General features: G+C 42.1%; 1 protein-coding gene across 3 annotated transcripts in view; it reads left to right on the top strand.

Moving 5' to 3' along the window:
• Positions 1–18,070, top strand: part of MAP3K3 (mitogen-activated protein kinase kinase kinase 3) — a 61,884-nt gene that overhangs the window by 30,383 nt on the left and 13,431 nt on the right. For all 3 annotated transcript variants that reach the window (XM_089774059.1, XM_089774061.1, XM_089774060.1), the window contains 7 exons: positions 1,156–1,269; positions 5,108–5,228; positions 12,665–12,798; positions 13,601–13,674; positions 14,767–14,834; positions 15,117–15,209; positions 16,160–16,351. In XM_089774059.1, the coding sequence (XP_089630185.1) occupies positions 1,156–1,269; positions 5,108–5,228; positions 12,665–12,798; positions 13,601–13,674; positions 14,767–14,834; positions 15,117–15,209; positions 16,160–16,351 (796 nt within the window). The remainder of the gene's footprint in view (positions 1–1,155; positions 1,270–5,107; positions 5,229–12,664; positions 12,799–13,600; positions 13,675–14,766; positions 14,835–15,116; positions 15,210–16,159; positions 16,352–18,070) is intronic.

The following is an 18,070-nucleotide window of genomic DNA, read 5'->3' as shown; positions in this document are numbered from 1 at the left end:
CAAGATATCCAGTGAAGATAATATCTGTCCCAAAAGAATTTACAATCAGATAGAAACGGTAGACAGGATGCATTAAAGAGGCAAAAGTAAGGTGCTGGATTTTTGTTTGCTTGCTTGTTTGTTTAATTAGCTTGATTAATTTTTTGGCATCTCAAATGATAGCATCTTTCCTGTGGGCTATTCACTTTCATTTTTATCATATATACGGTGGAGTTATGCTATGGTGGAAGTATGGCAGAAAGCGGCGCACTGTGAGGAAAAAGTAGTAGGAGATAAATGAGACCTTGAGAAGACCACCTGATAAGAGTTGGTTTTAAAGATGCAGGCTGGGATGGAGCAGTGTAAGACCTTGTCTCCTGTGTAAGATGGAGGCAAGCACAAGATGTTTGGACAAGTGAGGATCCAGGGAGGCAGATCCTATTAGGTGAAGATAATTTATTGGCTGAATTTTGGATGTATGGCAGGCTGTGGGGCTATGTCTAGACTGCAAGCCTCTTTTGAAAAAGAGCGTCTAGACTGCAAGCGAAATTAGTATGTAACACTTAGAAGAGTTGGATACATTACATAACTTCCCCAGGAGTCTGTCATTTTTCCCCCCTAATGAGATGCTCCTGAGCCTCTGTGCTTAATCTCATGGCTTTGTAGCAAGGTGCACATTCTTCTTTTTATTCTCTCCCACAGGTGCTCAATCTTGTCTAATCTGTCTTAAAAACCCTGTTGTTCCTCCTTCCTACATTAGCCTGTTATCTGAGGCCACTTTCCATCTGTCCCATTAATCTTGGATTCACAAATATCACTCAGGACACTGCTGTTGTATCAGGAAGTGAGGAACCTCTTCCAGACTGTGTATGTGTGTGAGTGAGAGAGATCCACAGAGCAAATTCATGTAGAAATCTCAGCCTCTTTGCAGCTTGTTCCCGTGAGGAATCTTCTGTGAGGCCAGCCAATATTGGGAAATGGGTGGGAGGAATGTCCCATGCAGAAAGAAGGCATCATGAAGAGCATTAGTAGAAATCCAAGGAAAGGATAATGAAACATTTGGAATCCTATCATATATTCTGTGTCTTCCAGTGTTTGTTTAAATGCCTTATTGGACAATACATGATAAATGTATAGCTCTACTAACTGAGTTTCTTTTTGTTCTACATTTTGCAGTTATCTATTCCTTTGAAAAATCAAGATGACCTGGATAAAGCAGTAGATCTCTTGGACCGAAGCTCAAATGTGAAAAGCCTTAGAATATTACTGCTGTCCCAGGACAGAACCCATGTAGGTAACCAATTCTGTGACATTGCAATTAAGTCAAATGCTTGAGATTTTTCACCTTGAGATCTTTGTCCCCTAGTTAAAGAGCCTTGCACTGCAGTGATACTCCAATAGGAGAAGTAATAAAAAGTAGTAAGGCTGCTCTGCTTCACATTCAAATAGCCTCTTTGCTTGGACTTTGCTAGTAAGTATTGGCTTAATTTTTTTCCTGGTTCAGCAGACTTTTAAGAGTTAAAAATAAGTATAAACAGTGCCTCAGAAGCATTCCCTGGAAAACTAGATCAGGTGATCTTAGTGGATTTCGTTCATAGATAAATTGACTTTTGTTTTTGATTAGATGACATATACAGTATGAATTTTATAAGTTAATATTTGTTTGGCTGGATTGGACAGTATTTTGAATAGAGTAGGCAGTGTCCCTATAAGAACAAGGTCGGGCACTTGTGAGGTATTTGAAAAAAAATGAGTGCAATATGAGGGACACTTTGCCTGCTAGCCCAGAGAACAGAAGAGCCCGCAAATGTAAATTCCTTAATGGTCAAAACTTGATTTTTACATCACCATTTCAGAAAGCAAGCCTTACTCTTGAAGGTATAATATTAGCACTTTTTGGGGTACTGAATGCCTCATGAAATTGCTGAATGAGCTTCAGAGCCTTTCAGTCTGTAGGTCTCTTATTTGAATCCAGCCTAATTCAACAGGAAGCTGCTTCCATTTGATGGATGTCTACTTCTGCCTTTATTTATGAGCTTGAAGTGTCTTGGTTCCAATTCCCACATCAGAAACTTGCTGTGCTATGCATTGAGAGAACATGAAAACTGTCATACCCTTATTTCCTCCTGGAAGAATTCCCTGCACTCTCTCCATGCTAAGCCTAAGCCGCACTGGCAGGACTGAGAGTGTGGGAGGGTTGTTTCTGTTGTCAGTGTACACTGAGTCAGTAGTTCTGAGTGCTTCCATCAGCATTAGATTCACAGAACTTTTTTAAAGTGGAAGTTTATGATTAAATGCAAATAGCTAATAAAACCCTCTGCAGTAAACAATGAATTCTGCGTCCCTTACCAGCCATTAGTCAGTGCTGTCACGGTGTCCTCTATTAGTTGTTTTTCCTCTTCTGCTGGAAGCAGAAGCAAATTGTTGCATCACAAGGGCTTCAGAAGGTGCCACTACTTCCCCTCTCCTCTGACTTCCTCTTCATCTCCAAGCTGCTTGACGAGAGAGCCCTGCATGGGATAAAGCAAAAGTGCATGAATCTAAAGGAGGCTTCTTGGCTGCGTGATCTCATCCCAGCGGGAAGCATTTTTTCCTGAAGTACAGGAAGCAGATTTTGTTTTGATTGGGCTCTTTTCTTTTTTGGGGATGGAAAGATGGTGCAGTGGCTTTGGCACAAATGTGTCTGTAAAACTAATTAGTTTCTCTGCACCCGCTGTGACTTTTTTGGTGACAATATTTGTATTCGTTTAATATTGTCACTTGCCAGTTGCAATATGATATACCCCTTATCTTCTTTGAAACTCTTAGCCTTTGATTCTTTCTAACAGTACAAATGCTGATGGTAAGAACTGCTATAGCCCATTACCGGTATAAATAAACCGGTAGAGAGGATTGAGTAGTAGGGCTAGATCCTTACCAGTGTTACACCAATAACTGCATTGGAGTTTACTGGTTTAATCTCCCTTCCATTGAATATACAGCCTCACAAGATCTTATGAACTAGATTTGTCTGTATCAAACTTCAGTCAGATGTATTGGTGGCATTCTTCGTATGGTTATCTATTCCTATTGAGTCATCTGTGCCCTTCACTCTTGCTGTCCCTTCTGTCCCCAAAAACCATACTCTTCATGTTCCTTGAATAGCTGGGTAGATACATGGTTGGATTTTTCAGAAGGTCTCAGATTCGGCCCAACTATACTCCCTCTTTTTTCACCTTAAACTCAAGCCATTACTTGTTAATATTTTCCATGCTGTGTATGGTAACATAAGCTACAGTGGTTGGGTAGTTATGATACTCAACTACAATCCTGAAGTTTGTGGGTTCAAGTCTCCCACCTCCCATTCATCCTGTTGCAAAATGGATACCAGATCTATTGTTAGGGCAGTGAAAGATGGCCTGGTGTAATGCTGGCCTCATCACTTCCTTGTGTATCATTGGCTGTGAGATGGCTTAAACCTGTCAGCCCAATAAACCATTGGCTTGGGTGGTTTGATTTTAATCATAAAATACTAGGACTGGAAGGAACCTCGAGAGGTCATCGAGTCTAGTCCCCTGTATACTAGCCTCATCAGGTTTTTATATACTGGTTACACACTGCAGTGTTCGTAGTCTTCTAATGTAAAATGAACCACTCAAAAGATTGCCTGTGAGAATATAAAGATAGGTTTGCACTGCATATGCATTAATTATGTGGTCACATACTGGTTTTCCTCAGGACTAATGCTTCATTCAGAGGACAGATGGTTGCTCATAAGAGCTCTTCCTCACTTGTTGCAGAAGTTGGAAGGTGTATATCAGGCAGGGGATTTCAGGCAGAGAAAGAATGGTCTCAAATTTAAGGAAGTTGAAATTATCTTGGTAAAGTGGATTTGATCCCTGCTTCTCCAGAAGAATTCCTGAATGATGCTAAGTAAGATGCTTTAACCCAACTTCTCCTATGTGGTCACTTACTGTGTTCTCATTTTCTGTATCCCCAGCTTGGTACCTGGGATCTAATCAGCAGAAATATTGATTACACACAGCTGCAGCTGAAGGCTATGACCATATAAATTGCTATGTTAATGCCAAGTATCTGACAGATCAGATTCTGTGTCTCAAAAAGAGTGCCTGTTGAATTAGTGGACACTTTTTATCTTATTTTTTCCATGCTTCAGTTTCCCAATTATGAATAATATCCCCACGTCACATTGATGTGACAATAAGTTAGTATTTATGAAGCACTCAGATACTATAGTGATAAGCACCATAGAAAAGGCCACAAGGAAATTAAAATTCTGCCCTCTGAGCAGTATTTGAATACTGTGCTATAAGTCCTGGAGTGACACCAATGAACAATGAGGTTAAAATAAAATATTTAATAAGTTACTCCATCTATTCTTTGACTAACTTAGAGGTCCTTTGGAAAACATAATGTGTAATTAAAGACTATCATAATGCATATGTGCAAGGGGGCTGGATTCAGGTTAGCCAAGCAATCTTAAGTCTAACATTTCCTAACTTATGTGTTTGATTATGTAATGTTAATGTAGATTTTTGTGTGCAATTTCCTGTCTTTTAAAAAAAAAAAACCTCCATGTGGAATCATAGACATGGTTTGGCTGCAGGATTGGAACCTTTAAATCCATAGCTTAGCCTCTGGCACTTGAGTTGGTGGAGTAACTGATAACAATACTAAGTTGTCATCCTCTGTAGTTACTAAAGTGAGGACAAGATATAGTTTAGGAGATCTCCAGGTCATCCAGTCTCACCTGTGTATTACAGCCTACTAAACACCATCCAGCCACCCCCACACCAGATTCATCAGGCAGAACTAAATCAACGTATTTAGCCCTCATACACTTTGCCAGTGGGCTCAAACATTGGCTGACACTAAAGGAATGGGGAACATTTGGTTCCATTTCAGATTGTGAGGAGGAAAGTTCTCTAGTAGTCGGATACGTCTGCACCTGTTTCATCCTCTAATTGGGAAGCTTGACCTGTTGTTACATGTATTGTTCCTTCTCTCTGCATGAACACTTCAGTCTTCAGGGCTGTCCTCCATGCACCTTCTTGCTAACAGTAAAATTCATACTTTAGAAAATGTGTTCAGGCTGCTCAAATTTCTGCTTTCTTGTCTCTCCCAACAGACTAGTTCTTCACCACATTCGGGGCTGCCAAAACAAGTCAGGATCAAAACTTCCCAATCTGTGGGGGATGTGAACACAGCCTACCAACCACCAGAGCCCAGAAATAGGCACCTGTCTGTCAGTGAGTATTTCTCTGCATTTTCCAACCATCTTCATCTTCTTGACCAAGTGTAACCATTGGGCATTAGTATTCATACTATCAGAGGAGATAAGTGACTCATCCTAGAAATATTTCTAGGGCAAAAGAATTTATCAAAAGCCCCTTGTTTTTGTGATATAATAATAAGGAATATTGATGTGATCTGTTGAACAGCTTAAGAGTTGCTAAGTGGAGTATCCTAGAGATTCATTGAGGTTAGAGGTTTGCAAAGGCCATATTTAGTCCATTAAACTTTTCTATTTAGATTGGCATTTTTGTCCACAAAACTAACAAGAAATACATCTTGGGTTGTGGCATCTAGCAACCACCTTTATTAAAGTTTTACTTAGGATCATAGAATCATATAGAATCATAGAATAATAGGACTGGAAGGGACCTCGAGAGGTCATTGAGTCCAGCCCCCCACCCTCAAGGCAGGACCAAGCTCCGTCTACACCATCCCTGACAGATGTCTATCTAACCTGTTCTTAAATATCTCCAGAGGGAGATTCCACCACCTCCCTTGGCAATTTATTCCAATATTTGACCACCCTGACAGTTAGGCATTTTTTCCTAATGTCCAATCTAAACCTCCCCTGCTGCACTTTAAGCCCATTACTCCTTGTCCTGTCCTCAGAAACCAAGAGGAACAAATTTTCTCCTTCCTCCTTGTGACACCCTTTTAGATATTTGAAAACCGCTATCATGTCCCCCCTTAATCTTCTTTTTTCCAAACTAAACAAGCCCAGTTCATGAAGCCTGGCTTCATAGGTCATGTTCTCTAAACCTTTAATCATTCTTGTCGCTCTTCTCTGTACCCTTTCCAATTTTTCCACATCTTTCTTGAAATGTGGCGCCCAGAACTGGACACAGTACTCCAGCTGAGGCCAGACTAGTGCAGAGTAGAGCGGCAGAATGACTTCACGAGTTTTGCTTACAACACACCTGTTGATACAACCTAGAATCATATTTGCTTTTTTTGCAACAGCATCACACTGTTGACTCTCATTCAACTTGTGGTCCACTATGACCCCTAGATCCCTTTCCGCCATGCTCCTTCCTAGACAGTCGCTTCCCATCTTGTATGTATGGAACTGATTGTTCCTTCCTAAGTGGAGCACTTTGCATTTCTCTTTATTAAACCTCATCTTGTTTACCTCTGACCATTTCTCTAACTTGCTAAGGTCATTTTGAATTATGTCCCTATTCTCCAAAGAAGTTGCAACCCCACCCAGTTTGGTATCATCTGCAAACTTAATAAGCGTACTCTCTATCCCAATATCTACATCATTGATGAAGATATTGAACAGTACGGGTCCCAAAACAGACCCTTGCGGAACTCCACTTGTTATCCCTTTCCAGCAGGATTTAGCACCGTTAACAACTCTCTGACTACGGTTATCCAGCCAATTATGCACCCACCTTATCGTGGCCCTATCTAAGTTATATTTGCCTAGTTTATCAATAAGAATATCATGCGAGACCGTATCAAATGCCTTACTAAAGTCTAGGTATATGACATCCACCGCTTCTCCCTTATCCACAAGGCTCGTTATCCTATCAAAGAAAGCTATCAGATTAGTTTGGCATGACTTGTTCTTCACAAACCCATGCTGGCTATTCCCTATCACTTTATTACCTTCCAAGTGTTTGCATATGATTTCCTTAATTACCTGCTCCATTATCTTCCCTGGGACAGACGTCCGGTCTGTAGTTTCCTGGGTTGTTCTTATTCCCCTTTTTATAGATGGGCACAATATTTGCCCTTTTCCAGTCTTCTGGAATCTCCCCTGTCTGCCATGATTTTTCAAAGATCATAGCTAAAGGCTCAGATACCTCCTCTATCAGCTCCTTGAGTATCCTGGGATGCATTTCATCAGGACCTGGTGACTTGCTGACATCTAACTTTCTTAAGTGATTTTTAACTTGTTCTTTGTGTATCCTGTCTTCTAAACTTACCCTCTCTCTGCTTGTATTCACTACGTTAGGCACACCTCCAGACTTCTCGGTGAAGACCGAAACAAAGAAGTCATTGAGCATCTCTGCCATTTCCAAGTTTCCTGTTACTGCTTCTCCCTCCTCACTAAGCAGTGGGCCTACCCTGTCCTTGGTCTTCCTCTTGCTTTTAATGTATTTATAAAAGGTCTTATTGTTTCCTTTTATGCCTGTAGCTAGTTTGATCTCATTTTGTGCCTTTGCCTTTCTAATCTTGCCCCTGCATTCCCATGTTGCTTGCCTATATTCATCCTTTATTTGTCCTAGTTTCCATTTTTTATGACTCCTTTTTTTATTTTTAGATCATGCAAGATCTCCTTGTTAAGCCAAGCTGGTCTTTTGCCATATTGTCTATCTTTTCTACACAGCGGAATTGTTTGCTTTTGGGCCCTTAACAACGTCCCTTTGAAATACTTCCAACTCTCCTCAGTTGTTTTTCCCTTCAGTCTTGCTTCCCATGGGACCTTACGTACAGGTTCTCTGAGCTTATCAAAATCTGCCTTCCTGAAATCCATTACCTCAATTGTGCTGGTCTCCCTTCTACCTTTCCTTAAGATCATGAACTCTATTATTTCATGATCACTGTCCCCTATACTGTCTTCCACTTTCAAGTTCTCAACTAGTTCCTCCCTATTTGTTAAAACCAAATCCAGAACAGCTTCTCCTCTGGTAGCTTTTTCAACCTTCTGAAACAGAAAGTTGTCTCCAATGCAGTCCAGAAACTTATTGGATAGCCTGTGCCCCGCTGTGTTAGTTTCCCAACATATGTCTGGATAGTTGAAGTCCCCCATCACCACCAAATCTTGGGTTTTGGATAGTTTTGTTAATTGTTTAAAAAAGGCCTCATCCACCTCTTCCACCTGGCTAGGTGGCCTGTAGTAGACTCCTAGCATGATATCACCCTCGTTTTTTACCCCTTTTAGCTTAACCCAGACACTCTCTACACAGCTATCTCCTACGTTCATCTCCACTTCAGTCCAAGTGTGTACATTTTTAATATACAAGGCAACCCCTCCTCCCTTTTTTCCCTGTCTAGGAGCTGCCATAGCAAATCAGACAATATTCTGATATCTCTGATAATGGTTAGTATCCGATGATCAGGCTAAGGGTAAATACAATGGGTAGCTAGGGTCTGCCCCACTCGAAACAATGAGAAAATCAAACTAAACAAATGTACCTTCATTCCACTTCTGTGAACTATTCATAGCTGCTATTCTAATGATTTCATGTTCCAGTTGAAAGATCTTTGTAAGGGCTGCTGACTGTAGCAGGCATACACTTTTCTGTAATGAGTTCCAAAGCAGCTGCATTTCACTTAGCAGTAGGCCAGCCATAACAGAGCACTGAAGGTCACTTCAGTAATGAAAATTTAATTCTTGTGAGATGTTGCGTATCAACTTGCATTCATTCATCTTCAGTTCTGGGTGCTTGGTACTTCACAGGAAGTTCTTGCTATGCAGACCCTTACCTATACACACATTCACCTGGCATGCAAGAAGGGGTGTGGGGTCTGGGAGGGAGTTTGGGTGAAGGAGGGGGTTGTGACCTGGGGCAGGAGACTAGGGTGCAGGAGGAGGGGCACAAGGTATGGGAGGCCAGGAGAGAATTCTGACCTAAAGGTGGAGTCTGGGAGGTGTTGCAGGGTCTGGGTTGTGAGCAGGGGCAGGAGTGTAGATGGGGAACACAGGGTTGGGAGGGAGAGACTTGGTTTGCAGGAGCAGACTCTGGCCAGAAGGTATTAACCTAGGTGGCTTCCAGCCAGCAACCTATCTGGTCTCTTAGGCAGGCTCCCTGCGTTCCAAGTCTCTGAATGCTGCTCAGTGGATGGCTGCAGGGGCCATGTGCTTCTCGGAGTGCTGCAAGCTCACAAGGGAGATATGTCCTATGTTGATTGCACCACAAACACAGCTCAGGCAGCACCCATTGGCCGGCCCCTGCAGCGGGGCAGGCAAGGATCCTGCCTGAGGTACCCACTGGAGCATGGGCCAGATCCGTCATGGCAGGCCAGATGCAGTCTGCAGGATTTTGTCCACCTCAATCTAGACTATTCTTACCAAGCATCTGTGATGAGGTTTCCACATCTTCCCCAGAGCTTAACTGTTTTTGTTTTGATTTATTTTTGCCCAATATCTAACCTAAATATCCCCTGCAGCAGTGAAGCCAGTTACTTTTTATTGTACCTTTCTGTAGACACGGGGAAAAATTATCTTTTTAACAGCCCTTAACATAATTGAAGATTGTAATCAGGTCCCCCTTGATAGTCTCTCAAGACTACACATGCTGTTTTTCATACTGTTCCTCATAATTTAGATTTTTCTAAATCTTTTCTCTCTTTCTTCTCTACACTCTCTAATGTATTCACATCTTCTGTAAAGTGGTGCTCAGCACTGGACACACTACTACTGCTGAGACCTCACCAGTTTGTAGTAGAGTAGAACAACTACCTTCCATGTTTTCATTGTGACACTTTTTTGTTAATACACCCCAGAGTATTTGCTTTTTTGCACCTACATCACATTGATGTCTCATTCAGTTTGTGACCCCTTGCAAACCTCCAGATTCTTTTCAGCAGCCCTGTTGCTAGTTAATCCCCATTTTGTGTCTATATATTTGATTTTTTTTTTCTTTCCCAAGTGAAGTCCTTTGCACTTGTCTTGATTGAATTTCACCTTGTTGATTTCAGTCCAAATATAAGGTCAATGAAGCGCCTTTGTAGCCTTGGACAAATTGCTTACCTCTCTGCCTTATTCTTTAATTTCACCATTTGCAAACAGGGAGGATCTTCTCAGTTCAGTGTTCACGAATTATAAAGCTAGAAGAGACCATTGTGGTAATCTAGGAAGAATGTTTATAAAACACTAGGATTAAAACAATGAAAATCACTGGAGCAGGGGCTGTCTGTCTGGGATTTGTGAATGTTGTAAAGGTTTGCAACCACCCTGCTTGGGTTAGCTGTGGGGTTTTTTTAACACCTTTGTGGAGTGTTTGAACAAAAGCAACTATTTGTTTTAGTGAAAAAAGACACTAGAAATTAACACAGTATCTAGGACTGAGGGCCCAGGCAACTTGTGTAGCATGTGTAGCTGCAACCGGAACAAAAAGGGCATTCTCTGGGTTTTCTTTCTGTGCATGTTAACTTTAAAATAGGGCAGCAGTCCAGTTCTGTAGAGGAAGTGTAGTAGCCATGCTTCCCTGAGTGTGATGGTTTTTTTTTTTTCAAAAGACAGACTCAAGTTTCAAAAAGCTTAGACAGACAACCCCCTTTTCCTTCTTTATGGCATCCTGAAGATTCACTACTTTTACTTCCTTTTCAGACCACATCAAGGTGGCTAGCAGGCACCTCATTTGTAGCCCAGAAATAAATGTGGAGAAGACTCTATTTCTGTCACTGATGTACTTAGCCTGTAGATCAGACTAGATCTCTGGAATGTGGCTTCTCCCCTCCCCATCCTCTCCTTTAATTTGTGTTGCGAAATGTAACTCAGTTTCCTGGAGGATTTCAAGCTTTGCTTTTAGCCTCCTCTCTACATTTGGCATAATACAGAGCAATGTTCTGTTGTGATGGTTTAGCTGTGCAAAATACACCTGTGTAGGTACCCATCAAATAAAACTAAGCAGGTTGCCTAAAGCCTGCTATGCAATTGAGGTTTCTGGAGTAAAGATAAGATTTATAAAAACAAAAAACAAAACTGAAAATGGAGCTAAGCGCTGTCTGGCAGCACTTGTGTTTTTTTCCACTCACTTCCTTTGATATACATTGATTTAGAGCCGACTTCCTTTTCCTGCCCAGTGATGGTGACCTTTCCACAATAGCAGCTGGCATGAAGCCAGTGGGAGGCAGGCTCCCTTCATCAAGCCAGGACATTGTATCGGAAAAAGTGAAAGTGTGCTGTCCTGACTCCGCCCACCTATGGAGCATGCTCTCCTGTTTATCTGGGTTCTGATTGGCTTCTGACCCCTGTAGATTTGTTTGGAAAATAAGGCAGTAATTGTTTTTAAAAAAACAGATGTAAATTGTAGCACATACTCAGACACCCAATACATTCCAAGTTATCCCAAGGCATAAATTTTCCATTCCAGAGCTGTCCAAAGAAAACTCACTTTAATTTCAGTTTACTATCGCAAGTGTAATAAACTAGAGAAACAGAGTAGTAATAGTAGTATGAAATAATGTCATTAGGAATGCATTTGCCAGTTATGTGCTGTTGTAGCAGCTGGGCATATTGCATAGGTTAAAGACAGCACCATATAAGAGCACAAGTCTAGGAGTCTTATCTTCCCAGTTCTGCTGCTGACTTACTCTGTCACCTTAGTTAAGTCACCTTGGTCTTGATATTTTCTTCTAAAGGTCCTGAGCACTTATACCTTGAGTCAATGGGGAGCTGTAAGTACTTAGCCTAGCCTTTCTGGTAATCAGGTTCTTACCCTAGTTTTGCATGTTTTCCCCCCTCTGAAGTTAATCTGTATCCTCAATGAAATACTGAGATGCTCAGAAAGAAGAATACTAGAGCTTAAGCTATCCTCAGTAGGCAGTGCACACTGCACACACATACATTCTAATCAAACATCTGTTTGACCAGAAACCTCTTACAGTAAGTACCACAATGTCTTAATGTTCAGGTAAAATGTGGCATGCTCTTAATTTTTCCATAGAAATTGTTCTCCTGGCCTGTAGTCATTGACCTGTTCAGGTTGGTTAAGACTAAACTGTTAATCTTTGCAGTGCAGTCTTCAAGCTATTTATACAGTACCAATCTCACATGGCAGGGAGGAGATTGCTGGATGGGCTTACTAATGCAACCCAACATTGCTGCAGGTCTCCCAGAAAGTGTATTTAATGAAACACTAAATGTTTTAATATTTAGCACGTGTGATGCTAGTAGGCCTGCATGATGCCATTACTCAAATGAAATGGTGCTCTATTTTGCATGTAGTAATTAATAAGGGTCCTGACAGGAATGTTTTTGCATAGGCAGGAGCTGGTCAGGAAGCAAGGGATAATGCTTCCATTACTTGTTCAGGGTAGCAAGGAGACTCTCTGCCTTCGAATGCTCTGTACTCTCCAGCAAGCACTGAGATTAGAAGCTGCACCTAGTCTCAAGTAGTCTGTCTCAAGAAGAGGAGGACAGGATTGATAGCTGTGCTTTGTTGGGAATCTGGAGCCTCACAAGTGACCCTGCCGTGGTTTTTAAATAGCAGTCTTTCTGTTGAATGATTAATTTGTTAGCACTGCAGCCATGTAGCACCTCTGAGTTCAGTCTCTGTGCATCCGTTACATTAGCTCCAGAATTGCTCTCCCCACCGGGAATGGTCCAGAATTCTTGACTTCCTGTTCTTGGCTTCCTTGTTTATCTTTATTTATGTGCACACAATCTCTCAGCAAGCATCTGGATAATAAACCTTCCTCTGTATCTGTGAACCAGGTTCTCAGAACACAGGCCGAAGCTCACCTCCCCCTGGGTATGTTCCAGAGAGGCAACAGCGAATTGCTCGCCAGGGTTCTTACACCAGCATAAACAGCGAGGGCGAGTTTATCCCAGAGACCAATGAACAGTGTGTGAGTATAAACGTGTGGAGAATGGGGAATAAATCCCACATTGCTGGCACTTTCTTGCGCCTGCCTTTGTCCTAGAATAGTCACAGCAAACAACCACTGCTTGCTTGCTTCCGTTCAACTATGCATCTATAAATGTTGTTTATGTACCTCTCCTGAGCAGCCCTAGAAACCCTCTGCTGCACTGCCAACAGCAATCACTATGCATGAACTGGTCAGGTTCATCACTATCAGTGAGCTCTTTTCTGTGCATGCTTGACACAGATACTCTGGGTCACCATCCCCTGGTTCTATCATCTTTTACTCCTTTGAGCAGATGCTCAAACACATCAGGTAGTAGGACCACAGTGCCTCTTGTAACTAGAGAGGTCAGTTAGGGAACAGAATCTCTGCTGCTGCTGCTGGAGTCAAATGGAGCACTCGGATATGAACTTGCAGTGGCACTTTACATTGGCAAAGCTGGGGAGTGGGACACCCCTATATTCTGTGGAAGCTACTGGCTTCCAGTATGATGCACTTTTCCTTCCTCAAATATGCAAACACAGGCTGTAGGACTTTAACCATATTGTGCATGTCAGGACACTCCATTATCTAAAATAACACAGTGGCTCCAAACTGGTGCAACCATAATTCTAACCAGCCCCTAACGGGTGTAATTTGTAAATAGTTCCCTTCCCCTTCTGGATTTGCCCCAGTCACTCACTCTGGATAAGCAACGGTGACTGTCTGCATCCTTCTATGCAGCATCTTACTGTGGGAACATCAACTCAGTTTCCTATTTGCAGTTTATTACCTTGTTTTACAGATGTTGGATCCTCTAAGCAGTGCTGAAAATTCCATATCAGGAAGCTGTCAGTCCTTGGATAGATCGGCAGACAGGTACAGACTGATAAGAGCTTTCCTGATCAGATTGTGATGAGATTGTGTAAAGATCAATTTATTTTTACTTGGAGATAAGAAGATCATATTTCTGCATAATTCCCAATACTCTCTCTAGAGATTTAACTATATCTTAAGGTGGTTCTGTTTTCTGGCAAAATCCTAAACCAATCAAGTGGGACTTAAGTAGTTTGTTTAAAATACCACCTTTCAAAGCATGCAGATTGTGTGGGATCTGGACTGTCAGAACATTGACTACATGACATTGAAATCTGACAAGACGCTACTTTCAAAAAATACACACTCAAATAGTGATGATATGGGGCATGTCATTACATTAGACCCTTAATTTATAAATTGTATCCTTTATTTCAAAGGGAATTGAGGGATTTCTCTCCCTTCCCCTCTCTAATCCTAACCGTGCTGGCAATAGAGGGGCATGGCTGCTCCTGGGATGGTGGGGGAGGGTCACCAGGATCTAGGAAGACTAAATAAGAAATCTTCCTAGGGAATCTGAAAGGTGGGTCAGCCTCACTCCAGCTGCGTAAGAGAGATGGGTGTGAGAAGCTTGGTTTTATGGCCGAGGTTTGTGTAACCACCTTCCTTAACCTCTTGGAAGACTTTGAAAAAGGTTTCTGCAATTGCTGTCAATGAAGATGCTATTCTTCAGCGTAGTCCAAGAATTCCACATGTTGGGGAAGAGTAAGAGGGAGACTCAAAATATGCTGTTCACTATGTTCCTTGGCAAGGTGGCTGCTTTAAGTTATATAGAGAGAAGTGTATGTTGACCTGCACAAGTAGGAGAACTGTCTAGGCGCAAAAGCTGGACCCTCAGAAGTGATGGCACATGTTGGAAGATTAAACCTGGCTAACTTGGGTTAAGCCTGGTCTTAATTTTCACATCACATATGTAAAGAATAAATCACTCCAGCATCAATCATATTGCTGTGTAGTATCTTGTCTTTCTGTTGCTTATGGGCCCAGAGGTTTGAGAATTGCACTTACCCATTTGGAGCTGAATTAACTTCCTTTGCATTCCTTGCACTGGCCACTGCTATCTGTCTGAAATGGCTTGTGCTCTTCTTTAAATAGCCCTTCTTTTCGGAAATCACGGATGTCCAGAGCGCAAAGTTTCCCCGACAACCGACAGGAATTCTCAGGTATGTCAGCATCCAGTATAAAAAGCATCTGTTGTAGATATTAATACCGGTTTTCACTTTAATACCTGCACAAACACATTAGCTACACTAGAGACTCACTCCTTATTTTCTGTTGTTTTTGGTGACTATCCCCCTTATTTATTGGGTACATCTAGAGAACTTAAATCTAGCTATGCATTTACTGCCTTTTCTTGTTAAGTCTGCTGGTGGTAGAATGTGCTGCTATAAGAACTTGTGTACATTGCATAAGGAGTCTCACTCTCGGCTCCTTCTTGTTCTCAGATCGTGAGAATCAAATCTATGACAAAGCAGGGAAAGGGGGGACATACCCTCGGCGCTACCATGTCTCCATGCAACACAAAGATTACAGCGACGGTGAGTATGTTTCAACCTTTTGGGTTGAAATTGGAGTTGAAGGAGGCAGCAGCTCCATAAGTGAAAAGCATCTTTAGGTGGGTAGGAAAGCAACTAGGGCACAAATGTAACTCCTCTACTTGGAGAGAGACACTACACACAGCTTCCTTGTGCACACGTCGCGCCTTGCATGATGGCGGTAACTCAAGATGAATGCTGACATGTGTGGACCAGGTTCCCCTCTTATTGCGGGTTTACCATCCTTTGCTCCCTCTGAGGGCATCCCTGCTGAACAGTGCCTTCCTGGGATAATGAATTAGCACTTTAGGTTCCAGGCTCCAGACTGTGGCCAAAGAGGCTTCTACCTTGGGAATCCACTGTATATCTTTACCCGGTGTGGATCTTTGGCACCAGTTAGACCTTGTCCTGCTCAGTGAGCTTTCTTTGAAGAGTCTTTAAAGCTTCATTTTCCTAAGACACTAATGGATTTAAAGGAATAATTCTGTTAGATGACCTGCTGGCTGCTTGGGTAATTTTAGAGATTAAGTGAGTCTTAGCCTGCAAACCCTATCGAACTCCCCCTTGTTTTGTTATGTTTGTAAGCCCTGGGGAGTTATCTGGCAAGCCAGACTTTCAATCCTCTTACTGCAGCCTATGTGACCATTAGCAAGCCTAGGAGCTTGTGTAGCAGTTTCCCCACTAGGGCTCCTCAGTCTTCACTTTAAGAGTAAGTTCCTGTTTGGAGCTTGGTGATGCTGCAGAGGATCTCAGCTAAATTGTCCAATGCTCAGCTAGCGTACTCTCCAAATGTCTGTTTCCATGTGTGACTTGTACTGTGGTGGATTTCACATCTGGTTTCCCCTTTTCCTGGGATTTAGGCTCTGACCGTACTTTCCTGTTTGTGCCTAGGTTATTTGGCAACACTTAACTTTTTCTTCTCTCTCCCTCTTCCCCATTGTTAATATCTTTAGGCCGGAGGACATTTCCCCGGATACGACGGCACCAAGGGAATCTATTCACGCTAGTGCCATCAAGCCGCTCCCTGAGCACCAATGGGGAGAATCTGGGCCTAGCAGTGCAGTACCTGGACCCCCGCGGACGCCTGCGGAGTGCTGACAGTGAGAATGCTCTTACTGTGCAGGAAAGGAACATCCCAACCAAATGTAAGTGTTTGGCTGCTTTGCACCTATCTGGGACAATGGGTACTGAGGGGAGGTATCGTGGATGAGGGGAGAAGACTCCTAATTCAGTGGAGCTGGTGTCCATCTGTCCAAGAGCCTCATTAGGACACACTGCTCCAGAACCATGCAGCCTCAGGGTTGAATGTGAACATAGCTGTCTACTCTGGTTCCTCTGGTAGACTGGTCCTGATGCTTAGAAAATAATTGTCTGAAAACTTGGTGCTCCTCCTGCTGGATTGCCTTTAGCTCCCACCTGTGGTGGGGAAAGCTAGTTTGTATCGTGCTAGGAAAGCATTTCCAGTCTTAGAATATCAGGCTTCTCAGTGTTCTGATCATACTATTCAGCAAATCCCTTTTTAGTACATTATGATCCGATGGTGTAAGAGAAATGTCAGTGGCTGACTATGCCTGAAATAGCTCCAGTGTCACTAAATAAGAATATTTGGATTTAAAAATACTTTGACAGCAGTCCCTAAAATACCCAGTGCTGTGTCCCTCTCCATGATCCATACCAGCAGTGGTCTGTTTGCTGCAAGCTCATGCTACAATAATTTTCTTTCCTATTAAATAGCATTGACAACTGTGCCACAAGGTAAACAGCTGAATCCAGTTGATGACTAGGGTTTTAAAGAGCTGTTTTTCTGTCTTGGTTTTGTTGTGTTGAATAAGGGTTGACAAGTACAGCTCGTTATTAAGAATTATTTTTGGTTTTGTGATTCTTGGTAGTAAGATTTATTTCCATGTTAATGGAACCCTTGACTTTTTGGGGAATGTTTCAGTTGGTAAAGAATACAGATATCCACATTCTTCCCTCATAAAAAAAAAAATAGATACAGAAGCAGAAAATGTTAGAATGTAATGAGCATCAAGGACCTTGTGCAGCGGCTTTGAAAGTTAACCCCCTAAATTTGAGTCAGTAAACTGTTTAAAACAAATTAACTAGATCAAATGTATCTCCTTAAAATATTGACTCCATATAGCAACGCTAATTCTTTATGCCTCTTTGCATCTTCAAATTGTCCAGCTGGCTGCATTCTGGCTGTTTTGTTTTTTTATAGTGAAGGTGCTTTTCTTAGATGCTTCTTTGTACTGTAATTGGATGCAAAGTGGAGGTAAAACACTGACTATCTGATTTAGAGTTCCTGTTTCTTGCTCTGTGCTGGCGTAAATGGCTGCAAAATATGTAGTTCAGTAGAAAACTGAGCTAAATTATCAGAATCTACCCCCAGCGGTTTTGTTCCCTCACAAAACACTCTTCTAGCCAGAATTTTGATAAGGACCCCTGGAAATGGTGTCAAAACATCTTGTCCTTACTGCCATTTGCAGCGGGAAAGAAGTGATCTTAGCAAGATACTAGGAGATTATGGGTTTGATATTCACCTCCCTCCCCCTGAGGTAATGGCAACTTCTACTGAGCAGATGCTGGGAGGAGGAAGTGCTGTGTTCCAAACCAATAGATCACTTACCTGGCCAGAAACAATTGCTGTATTCCAGTGGATTTATCTCAGTGGAACGTCGATGGTGGGGTGAAGCATCACTAAGTTCAGTGAAACAATTTGTGACATATGCTCCAAGTGGAACTGCACAATAGTATTTCATTGTAATTGGGTTCCGTGTGTTCATTGTCGCACAAATGTGATTCAGTGATTAGAACGGATCCAGGAGTGCAAGTTGGATTTTTGAATTCTCTTCAAGATTCTG

This window comes from Pelodiscus sinensis, chromosome 29 (genome assembly GCF_052426305.1).
Source record: "Pelodiscus sinensis isolate ZL-2025 chromosome 29, ASM5242630v1, whole genome shotgun sequence".
Lineage (NCBI taxonomy): Eukaryota > Metazoa > Chordata > Testudines > Trionychidae > Pelodiscus > Pelodiscus sinensis.
This window is presented reverse-complemented; position numbering and strand designations above follow the sequence as displayed.